Raw genomic sequence first — 12,425 nt, forward strand, 5'->3', positions numbered from 1 at the left:
CCAGTCAACCAGAAATTTTTTTTTACCTCTGACGACCTTGTAGGCGAGGATCTCTTTCACTGAGAAGACGTCAGAGGACCCAGAGACAGGAGCAGGAACGGTGACCTTGGGGGAAAACCGGTTAAGAATGAGGGGTTTGAGAAGGGATACATGAAAGGAGTTAGGAATACGGAGAGAGGGAGGAAGATGGAGTTTGTAAGAGACAGCATTAATTTGGCTTTTGATTTTAAAGGGCCCGAGATAACGTGGACCCAGTTTGTAGCTGGGGACCCGAAACCGGATGTATTTGGCAGAGAGCCACACTCTGTCCCCAGGGGAAAAGACAGGAGGAGTTCTTCTTTTTTTATCTGCATGTCTCTTCATGCGAGAAGCGGCCAGGGTGAGCGACTTTTGAGTATCTTTCCAGATGGAGGAGAAGTCCAGAGTCAAGTCATCAACGGCAGGAACCCCAGAAGAAGTGGGAATGGGGAGGGGGGGCAGCGGGTGACGGCCGTACACCACAAAAAACGGAGATTTGGTGGATGACTCAGAGTCTCTAAAGTTATACGAAAATTCGGCCCAGGGCAACATGTAGACCCAATCATCCTGACGGGAGGAGACGAAGTGTCGCGGATAGTCACCAAGGATCTGGTTAACCCTCTCCACTTGTCCATTGGACTGAGGGTGGTAGGCAGAAGAAAAGTTCAATTTGATTCTTAATTGGGTGCAGAGAGCTCTCCAAAACTTAGAGATAAACTGAACGCCTCTATCGGAGACGATGTGTGTTGGAAGGCCATGAAGACGAAAAATGTGCAAAAAGAATTGCTTCGCCAGCTGTGGCGCAGAAGGGAGACCAGGACAAAATGTGCCATTTTTGAAAACCTGTCAACAACCACCCATATGACTGGGTTGCCATGGGATACGGGAAGATCCGTGATGAAGTCCATTGCTATGTGGGACCAAGGCTGTTCAGGCACTGGCAGAGGAAGGAGAAGACCTGCAGGCTTCTGGCGGGGAGTTTTATCACGTGCGCAGACAGTACAGGCCCGAACGAACTCCGTTACATCTTTTTCAAAGGAAGGCCACCAATAATGTCTGGCAATTAGCAGTGTCGTCTTTTTAATTCCAGCGTGACCCGCCAGGTGAGAGGAGTGACCCCATTTGAGAATCCGTAGGCGAAGACGTGGAGGAACAAATGTTTTCCCTGGAGGGACTGGTGCCAGTGAAGCAGGGGCAGTTGAAATTAGACACTCAGGGGGAATGATGTGTTGAGGAACGGTTTCATCTTCGGAGGCATCGGTGGAACGTGATAGGGCATCCGCCCTAATGTTCTTATTAGCAGGACGAAAATGGATTTGGAAAGTGAATAGGGCAAAGAACAATGACCACCTGGCCTGGCGCGGATTAAGGCGCTGGGCAGACTGAAGGTATGAGAGATTTTTGTGGTCAGTGAAGATGGTGATTGGATGAAGGGATCCTTCCAGAAGATGTCTCCATTCTTCTAGTGCCAACTTAATGGCTAGTAGTTCAGGGTCCCCGATGGCATAGTTCTTTTCAGGAGGGGAAAACGTTTTTGAGAAGAAGCCGCAGGTGACGTTTTTTCCTTTAGCAGACTTTTGAAGAAGAACCGCTCCGGCTCCAACAGAGGAGGCATCTACCTCCAGGAAAAATGGTTTCAGAGGATCGGGCCTATTTAAGACTGGAGCGGAGGTGAAGGCGGTTTTAAGGCGAGTAAAGGCTTCTTCAGCTGGGGAGGCCAGGATTTCGGATTCGCTTCTTTCTTGGTTAGTGCCACAATAGGTGCCACGATAGTGGAGAAGTGGGGAATAAACTGGCGGTAATAGTTGGCGAATCCAAGGAAGCGTTGAATGGAGCGAAGTCCTGAGGGGCGTGGCCAATCCAAGACTGCAGAGAGTTTGTCGGGGTCCATTTGAAGACCCTGTCCAGAAACTAGGTATCCCAGAAACGGAAGACAGCTACGCTCAAAAAGACATTTTTCCATTTTGGCATAAAGGTGGTTGACACGAAGGCGCTGGAGCACTTGACGAACATGGCGACGGTGTTCCTCCAGGTTGGGAGAGAAGATTAGAATGTCGTCAAGATAGACCATTACACAAGTATACAACATGTCCCGGAAGATCTCGTTGACAAAGTCTTGAAAGACTGCAGGAGCGTTGCACAGGCCGAAAGGCATGACGAGATACTCAAAGTGGCCATCTCTGGTATTAAAAGGGGTTTTCCACTCATCTCCTTCACGGATTCTGATGAGATTATAAGCGCCCCTGAGGTCAAGCTTAGTGAAGACCTTTGCTCCGCGCAGACGGTCAAAGAGCTCCGAGATGAGAGGCAAAGGGTAGCGATTCTTTACCGTGATCTTGTTAAGACCACGGTAGTCTATACATGGACGTAGTGACCCATCCTTTTTGGCGACAAAGAAAAATCCTGCTCCGGCAGGAGAAGAAGACTTCCTGATGAACCCTTTCTTGAGGTTCTCCTGAACGTACTCTGACATGGCCTTGGTTTCAGGAATGGAGAGGGGGTAAATCCTGCCACGGGGTGGTGTGGTACCGGGAAGCAAATCAAAGGGACAGTCATAGGGTCTATGTGGTGGTAAGACCTCCGCCTGTTTCTTGCAAAAGACGTCAGTAAAGTCCTGATAGACCTTAGGAAGGCCGAGCACTGGTGAGGAGACGGAGACTTGTCTAATAGGTACCGACTTGAGGCAATGAGTGTGGCAGGTAGACCCCCATGATTTAATATCCCCAGAGGTCCAGTCAAGGGTAGGAGAGTGGCGCTGGAGCCAGGGCAAGCCAAGAAGGACTTCAGACGTGCAATTCGGTAGAACAAAAAATTCAATGGTTTCTTGGTGGAGGACCCCTATGGTCATGAGCACGGGTTTTGTGCAATAACGCACGGTACAGTTCAGATTTTCTCCGTTAACTGTAGTAATGAAGAAGGGCTTGACGAGACGGATCACAGGAATGCTAAAGCGGTTGATGAAGGAGGCTTTAATGAAGTTTCCCGCAGAACCAGAGTCCAAGAAGGTGTCTGCCGGGAAGGAGACTTTAGCAGCAGAAGAAATCCGTACCGGAACAATCAAGCGTGGAGAGGAAGAATTCACACCCAGTGACGCCTCTCCCACGTTCACTAGGTGCGAGCGTTTCCCTGACGCTGAGGACGAACTGGACAGTCCTTTAAGAAGTTTTCGGAACTCGCACAGTATAAGCATAAATTCTCGTTCCTCCGGCGAGACCTTTCTTGCTGGGTCAGGCGAGCCCGATCCACTTGCATGGCCTCCTCGGCGGAAGGCGCAGCAACCGGCTGCAATGGTTGCTGGAAGAGAGGTGCCAGGCGTGGATAACGCCTGTTGCAAACAAGATTCTTTTCTTGGCGAAGTTCCTGGCGTCTTTCAATGAAGCGCATATCTATGCGAGTAGCCAACTGGATGTGTTGCGTCAGGGAATCAGGTATCTCTCGTGCGGCCAGAGCATCCTTGATATGGCTGGATAAACCTTTTTTAAAAGTTGCGCAGAGGGCGTCGTTGTTCCAGGTCAGTTCAGAGGCCAGAGTGCGAAACTGTATAGCATATTCGCCTACAGTAGCGTCTCCTTGGACGAGGTTTAGCAAGGCTGTTTCTGCTGACGAGGCACGGGCAGGTTCCTCGAAGACATTGCGAACTTCAGAAACGAAGGACTGGACAGAGGCAGTGGCAAGATCGTTGCGGTCCCAGAGCGGCGTGGCCCAGGCCAAGGCCTTTCCAGACAGTAAACTGACCATGAAGGCCACCTTAGACCGTTCTGTAGGAAACTGGTCGGCCAACATCTCCAGGTGCTGGGAACATTGGGACAAGAATCCCCGGCACATCTTAGAATCCCCATCAAACTTGTCTGGGAGAGACAAACGGATTCTAGCGGAGGTGGCGGCCACCGGCTGCGGAGGTGGAGCGGAAGCAGAAGCAGAAGCAGGCGGCTGCTGCCGTGCGGGAAGAAGTTGCTGCAGCATGGCGGTCAGCTGTGCCAACTGTTGACCTTGCTGAGCAATCTGCTGGGACTGCTGGGCAACCACGGTAGAGATGTCAGCGAGACTAGGCAGGGGCACATCAGCGGGATCCATGGCCGGATCTACTGTCAGGGTCCGGACTGACGGCAGGTGACTGTACTGGAGGTGGATCCTCTGTGTCAGTGAGGGATTGGCGTGGACCGTACCAGGGGACCGGTTCTAAGTTACTACCGGTTTTCACCAGAGCCCGCTGCAAGGTGGGATGGACTTGCTGCGGCGGTAGCAACCAGGTCGTATCCTCCGGTAACGGCTCAACCTCAAAGACAGCTGATTTAGGTGCGGTACAGAAGGACAAGGCAAAGGCAAGGTCAGACAGAGCAAAAGGTCGGTTCGTAGTCAGGGGCAACAGCAGAAGGTCAAATACACAGGCAGGGAAAATACACCAAAAGCTTTCTCAAGGCACAAAAGGCAACAAGATCCGGCAAGGACAGGAAGGGGAAGTGTGTTTTTATATGTTTTGGTACTGATTGGACCAGGCACCAATTAATGGTGCACTGGCCCTTTAAATTTCAATGCAGCGGCGCGTGCGCGCCCTAGGGAGCGGGGCCGCGCGCGCCGGGAGGAGGAAGGAACCCGGCGTGTACCGAGCGGCCGGGATGACGGGACCCGGCGGGTAAGTAGTGCAGATGCGGGGGAACAGCCCGCGGGACGCCTCGAGTGCTCCGGGGAAGCCACGGGACCCGGAGCATTTGGCGGCGTTACATTGTACCATAGCACACCGGTGTTCTTCCTGAATTGGTTGATGTGTTATTGTGATGCATGAAAATCAAAGTTGGTTTCTTTTCTTCTCAGAGAAAGTAGAGATTGGCGTCAAGTCAAAAAGGGATTTACAAATTAACCTTTGTATGCTGTACCAAGTGTTTCCCATGGATGAAAGCATTTATCCCACCCTCTAAAGAATCTTTGGAAGGGCAGAATCCATGGGCACACTCAGGGCTTGTACACATGGTTAAAAAAGGTCTTACCCAATGCATATACGTATATGAGACAACTGGGGCTGGCGGAAGGTGCTGAATATAGACTGACTCAATATACACAAATGCTAAGCAAAGCATTTACCCCACTGAAGCTTTCGTTCTCTATAAGTATTGAAACTGGTGTACTCATTTTCCCTTCTATTTCTTCCAAGTGGGCCTCCTGTATTGGAAGGCAGTGACACTAGGTGGCTGGCAATGGAAACTATAATATGGGCACAAGGTGTACTGTAGCACTAATACACCGAATGCTCTTGTGTTCATGCCCTAAGGGAGATTCCTCTGGAGCAGCCATCCTCAACCAGGGATCCCTGGAAAACTAGAGTTTATCCGGAGGTTGCTAAGGGTTCCTTGAGCTGTGGCTGAATAATCTCCCATTTCATGGTCCTGCATGGTCCAATGCCACTTTACATGACATAAATGATCTTTTTAGCGGTCTGTAAGTTGGGCATCTTTTCCACAGGCCACCATTATAAGTCGCATTCTTCCCATTGACCCCCAAAGAATTAATTTTCACAGGGGTTCCTTGAGACCCGAAAATAATTTCAAGGGTTTCTTTAGGTTAAAAAGGTTGGGGAAGGCTTCTTTAGGAAATGTAAGCAGTATGGGGACTTATTTATCATTGTATGTTACATAAATTATGTCTATATTATTTTCAGGAAAACCACACCACCCCAGCATGTAACAATCATGGCTGTTCTTTCAAAATGAAGTGGTGAGAGGTAAGCCGTAGTTATAATTTTACATGTCTGTGGGATACCTCAATGTTGAGGAGCTCCCTTTTACACAAAAGTGGATAACTCAATTAAGCTCACTACCTCTATGTTTGCACTTACCCTAAACATATATTAGCGTAACATAGCCATATGAAATCAAAGTAAAGGCTCAATTTCATTGGAATATGTAGCATGGGTTTTTGCTACTTTGAATTTTCTAATCACTGCTTTAGAAAACGAATGTCGCTTTGACCCCACTAATAATAAGATAATTGATCTGAGATTCCTACAATGAAAAATGTCAAACAGGATGGCTGGGCTCACTCTGTCAAGCTGTTGGGGATCTGGGCCAACTGCCCAGCATCCCTGGGGTATAAATGGGGCAGATGTCGTTGACTCTCTGTCTGGCTGCCAGCGCTTCAGTTGAAGCTTCACTTCAGCAGCTTGTCGCTGGGGAGAGGGGCCAACTGCCCCGGCTCCCTGAAACTATGCAGTTGTTGCCAGTGCTGGGCAGAGGTTGGTAGCACTCTGCCCTGTAGCCAGCACTTCTGCTGAGGACTCCACATAATCTGCTCTTGCTAACTGTTGGGGAGAGAGGCCGGCTTCCTCCACTCCCAGACTGTGGATCTCTCGCTGGGGAGGAAGGACGACCACCTTCTCTTCCAAACTTTGTGTATGCCATTAGGAAGATGAGCCGGTTGCTTCATCTCCCATTCCCTCATCTAGCTGCTGGGATGACATTTCTCTGTCACTGTCTCCCAGGTGCACAGATCTTGGCTGGGGAGGGAAGACAGTTTCCTCCACCCTGGCTGACTGTTGGGGAGGATGGACGACAACCTCCTCTCCCTTCTTGCCCTGGATCCTGATCTGCTGTTGGGAAGTTACTGTCTCCTTCTCACCCTGGGCCTACGGAACTGCCGCAGGTATGGGGCAGAGGTCTTGGACCTCTGTCCAGTTGTCAGCGCTTCAGCTGGAGAAGTTTCTTGTAACTCCACAGATGCTGCTGGCAGGAAATCCCATGTTCCTGGCAGTGGCATAGGAGAAAGGCCGGCTGCCTCCTCTCTCAGAGAGGCTGAATCTGCTGTTGGTGTTGGACAGAGATCAGTGATGTTTTTGCCCTGATGCCAGCTCTTCTGCTGGAGTCTCACCAGGTTGTTCTTTCTCAGCAGAAAAGTCTATTAAATTCCCAGTCTCTGGAATTGTTGAAAGTCCAAGGCATGGGCTGGTGGCACTTGGGCCCCGTGCCAACACTTTGGCGGGTGATTTCTCATCCATAACATCCTCTGATGAGAAATCAATTAAATCCCTGTTTTCTGTAAACTGCAGCTGGGGAATGAGGACAGCTTCTTCTTCTCCCGAGCCTTTGAACTGCAGCTGAGATGACGAGTCAGCTGCTCCATCTCCCGTACCTTTATCCAGCTGCTGGACAGGTGCATTGCAAACGCAACGCAAAGTCAGGGTCCTTAAACAGCCTCTCTAATAACAGCCCCAGGCTGCTGTAACCAAAGCCTTTTGTTGCGCTGTCGTCCACTGTCCATGGGCACACTTGGGTTACATACTAGCAAAGACCTCTGTAGCTCTCGTCCAACCGCATCTCTGCCTGGACCAGCCTGCATAACTCAGCTTTCCATTCCTTATGCGGTTGTTTCCCCAAAAACACCATTCGCACTTTGTACTACGACCAGTACCTTTCCTGGATGGAGGGGAGGATTTTTCCCTGGTGTCACTGCTCACAGGCTAGCACTTCCTTCCAGAGTTCCCAGTGGACAAAATCATACCATCCCAGCAGGACCTGCTCTGACACTGGTCCCCTGTGCTGTATCCGCATCTCTCGCAACCTCCTTCCGAATTCCTCTTTCAGCGCTGGTATCTGTATCTCTCCTCTTCTGCTATCCAGACCTTGGATCCCAGTGGAGGTTTGGATGTCCCAGACTGCAGGAAGCATTCCACCGCTTGCCACCAATGTGATGGAACCGACCCACACTGTGCTTGAGTGCTTCTGTTAGTATACCTCCGGTCTTGAACATAGAAATCAGATATTATAGCCGCATAACATTCACGACTAGCCGAAAAATAGCTTGTATGGGATCTGGAGCACACAGGAATATAATTACCATAGCTAAACATTAAGTTAAATAAACTAACCACCTGGACAATCAGGGATCACAATCAGGGAAGTAGAATACACAGTATCCTAAGTATAAACATAGAACACATTATTAAATAGACAATAGGAGGAAACCCCAGTAGCAGACTGTCTGGCTCCTACCTACAATAGTCTATGAGGCAAAGCTCATCATTCTGATACAGTGGAATTATTGTATCATAGATTTCTTAAGGGATTTTGTTGATAAATATTACTGTCCCATTTGAAGTAATCCATACCATATTCTCAGTGTCTATTATGTAGTTGTCCATCATTTTCTCAGTCACCTTGTGCCCCTAATAGACACAGGGTGACTTACACATAAGAGGGACCTAGGGAGCTGAGACGGGGGTTTACCAACCTCTCTTAGGTAAGCTGGGTTCCACGGGCCCCTCAACCAAAGTGACTCCCGTCACAAAGTGTATGGCCAGCTTTAAGCCCCATATAAACAGGCCAAATATCGGCAGAAATCAGCCAGTACAGTAGATACCAGCCGGCATTCGACCAGTGTGTATTGGTCCTTGTTTGACAGAAGCTGATTTCACGACCAGCTTCTGTGGAACTAGCATGCTGGAAAAACTCGCAGCCACTGGTATGTTCTGGCGGGAGAGCAGTCCCCCTGTCAGAACTGAATAGCACAGTGGGGAGAATGCTGTACTAACATTGAGATGTTAGTACAGAGGCCTCCACACAAGCAGGTAATTTTAGGCTGAATATAAAGATACTTACCATGTGTACCAACCAGGCTTTACTGTCTCTCCTAAAAACTCTTGAAATAACATATTGGCCAAATAGCAAATGCATTGTATTCAATGAGGCAGCCAATTCACAATAGAGAAGGAGCAGTAAAGAACAAACAATGTGTAAGAAAGCCCCAGTATGTCATTAGCACATTTTCATTTTAATAATAAAAATCCATAAAATCCTACCTGCTATGATGTCATCCATTTGCTCTAAGGCCGCCTCAAGCATGTGACTGGCATCAGATGCCATGATGGCTTCTGTAGGTTCCCTAACAAATAAAGCAGGAAAAAATACATTTAGGTTTTGGTTCTTTTCCTCAGGCCCCTGCAATAGGAGTCCCATTTCTCTTATCTTAACTTCATTTACATTGTAAGACTCTCCAGCAATGGACACTTTGGGAGAGTCAGATGCCTGTGTCGACCACTGTGCACTATGGTTTCCTCCTCTAACCCCCTTGGTCACTGCAGGACTCAGCAGTAACGTAGGGGTCAGAGGATGGAGTCACTGCACGTGCCAAGGGACACTGGCATTGAATGTCGTTATGTATTAATATATGTATATTTAAATGCAGCTAGTATGAGTACCTTTATGTAATGTGTTATAAGCCTTTTGTAACCCCCTGTACTGTAGAAGACTGGGAGAGGGAAGGACAGCATTATGGGCCAATCAGGTGTGCTGAATGTACCTAAGCTGACAAGGAACATGCGAATAGGAGGAGAGCGCACAACGCGTGGAGGATCATTATCAGTTTACTGCTTCTCCTTCCCTGGCCAATCACAGACTGGAAGCAGAGAAGTATTCTAGCTTTATTACTTAAAGAGGAACTTCCCTCGCCTTACTGCTCCACCCCCTAATTTCTGCCATCTTCTTTGATGATTTAGCACATGTGCAAATGTGCTGAAGCACTCTGCATGTCCTTTAGGACCTGGCAGAGCACTGCGGCAGATCTGTGCATCATGCATGTGCAAGTGCAATTTTTTAACGGGTGCGCAGAGCAAACACAAAGTCCTGTACCTTCCAAATTGTGGCATGATCCCGTATGCACAGATGTTTTGAAGGTCTGTGCCAGATACTGAAGGCCGGGCAGAGCCCTTTAGCACATCTGCGCTTGCATAGATCGGGCACAATGTTAATTCTCAACTTTAATTTTAAAGCACTCCCATTTACAGTAAAAATCTATGGGTCTAAAAACATGTAATTCTGCTCCTGCAAAAGGGCAAAAAGCATGCATAAAAAGGAACAAAAAAGCCTGTAAATCACCTAATCACATTTCAGCATCTGGGTGATATTGAAGATGTCCCATGTTGGCTCTGAGACCAAGAACTGAGCCATCACATGACTGCTGATCGCTCATTTCTCAGTCTTCTCTGTGTTGAGAGTTGCCTATCAGTCACCACTCTCTACCTTGCTCCTCCAGTGCTCACTGGAGCACCAGGTGCATATGGCTTCAACTATCAGCCACCTACTAAAGGATGGAGCCGACTGTCAAGCAGGCAGCAGGATGGATCCTGCTAATTTTGTCAGGATCCTTCCCGAGCCAAGAGAGGCTTTGTTGTGCCAGCTGATAGTGTGCAATTGCCTACTATAGCCTGTCTCTGGGTTACAGGAGGACAAAAGTAAAGCTGGGTACACACTATGAGAAAATCAGAAGATTCTATACAAGGCACGATCACTTGATTTTCGTATAGTGTGTACTTGAAATCCAATCCAGACTTTTCAAACATTTCCAAAGGAGAAAACTCCAAATTTTGTTTCTCGTACATGAACAGAATGAATGATTTTCATGTATTGTGCACTGTTTTCATATGGTTTTTGTAAGAGAAAATCAGATATGAAAGACTGCGCATGATCAAAAAACAATAAACAACAAAAAAGCCTATGTCGTACAAGAATTTTCGGACATTATTTTAATCCTCGACTTGCTGTGAAATATCGAGGAATACCGGGCAAAAATATTCGCCCAATTTCCTTATAGCGTGACCCAGAATAAAAGAACCGCCAAAAAAACGTTGGCCATACTTCTCTTTTAATATAACCTTAAGCCACTGACCTGGAACAAGTATGTCAATTGGGACTATGAAGTCTTTGTGACGGAACCTCAGACCCACACTGTACTTGTGGTCTTCCATCAGTATACGGCTTCCTCGCAGTCATGAACATAAATATCAAATCCCAGCCGCTGTCATACAAAACTAGCCTGACACTTAGCTTGTATACTGGAAACAACTGACTCCTTTATTAAAACAAACAGACTTTTATACACTTTAGAAGTAGGTCGGTCACTACATGAATATTTACCCAAAACATCACACAGTGAATAGCTAACAAGGTACAGCTGACTCGTGGCTAATCCCATCTAGACAACGTTATTATTCACATGCTAATTAGCTCAGCGTACTTAAGTCAGCCTGGAAGCCCAGACTGCTGGCACCAAAGGTAAAACAAGATATAATATACATTATTATAGTGTAAATACTGAGAACCCACAGTAAACAATAGGTGAGCAAATCAGCATAATTTACAATGAGTGGAAGACAAGTGTTTGAGCTGATGACATGCATCTGTTACAAGTCTGACCAATTGAAGCAGTCCAAACCATCAATTTATCTGTCACATAGTTTTTTTCACTGTCAGTGATGGTGCGTACCGTCACAGTCTTGTCTTTAATTGTGGCATGCATGTGGCATATGAAGCCTGACTTTGATTGCAGCATGCTTGTTTCTGGTCACCAACTGAGAACTGCAACCATTGGAACAGCATGAAAGCATGATACCCAGCATTGGCAAACTATGTATTTCGCAAATGAGAGGTTCAAGGTTGACAACCAACTGTACGGTGTATGCAGTAGCTGCTGAAACAGCAAAACTGAATTGGTCATCACTTACCCAGTAGGAGTGATAGTCACCATCACTCCGAAGTGATCATATGTACCTTACTAAATATTAATACAATTTATGAATTAGCCCGGAGGACCTTTCAGCAAAAACGAGGACCATGGACATTCTTAGAAAACCCAAATTTCAAAGGACAACCTTTTAGAAACAAGGATAATCTGGGACAGCTGGCAAATACACTATAGCTCATACACTACAGGTTTATGCTTACATAGCCCTGGGTGAAAAATAATGCACCAAACTGACAGATTATCTATTTGTGGAGTTAGTCTGTCCATTGATCTGAAAATGTTCCCCCGAATCCACATCATATTTTGTGCCAGTGATATGATTGTATAACCCGATTATGTCATGCTGTACTGATGACTGTGCTGAGCCAGAGCAGAGGTGACATTGATTTTTTGGTTTAAAGGGAAAACCCAGGCTGAATGTTTTAAACCTGGACTCCTCTTAGTAAGTAGAACAAATTTGTCCCATAGATAATTTGTCTAACAAGTTAAAACAAATATGTCCCTCAAGTATGCACTCCTATACATCACACTTCTCACTGGCACTTCCAAACTATACAGGTTCTCCTAAATGATCATTACCCTTCCACGGGTCAAGAACAAGGGGGTAATGAACTTGGGAAAGCCGGAGTCTGGATTTGAAGTATGGAAATGTCTAAAAACGTAAAAAATAAAAATCTAAATAAAAATATTAAAATAAAAGCTACAAAAAGCATCAGAGAATGTGGACAGGTAATAATAGAAATCAGAGTTTTCCATGACAGGTCTTAAATTAGATACATTTATGTGACTCTCTAAAGTTCAAGTCCGATTTTGTTGGTACTAACAGCATCGTTAAAGTAATCCTGCCAGGGGGTCAAAAACGCTACAAATACCATTTGTTAAGCCTAGTACACACGCAACGA

The 12,425-nt window shown here is 46.9% G+C and overlaps 1 protein-coding gene across 2 annotated transcripts in view; it reads right to left on the bottom strand.

Annotated features, from left to right (window-relative positions):
• The window catches only part of PPFIBP2 (PPFIA binding protein 2), a 364,249-nt gene that overhangs the window by 259,255 nt on the left and 92,569 nt on the right, over positions 1-12,425 (bottom strand). For both annotated transcript variants that reach the window (XM_082270389.1, XM_082270388.1), the window contains exon 3: positions 8,804-8,886. In XM_082270389.1, coding sequence (XP_082126515.1) covers positions 8,804-8,867 — 64 coding nt within the window. In that variant the 5' untranslated portion in view covers positions 8,868-8,886. The remainder of the gene's footprint in view (positions 1-8,803; positions 8,887-12,425) is intronic.

The sequence above is a fragment of the Pelophylax lessonae genome (assembly GCF_965119305.1).
Source record: "Pelophylax lessonae genome assembly, chromosome: 10".
Classification (NCBI taxonomy): Eukaryota; Metazoa; Chordata; class Amphibia; order Anura; family Ranidae; genus Pelophylax; species Pelophylax lessonae.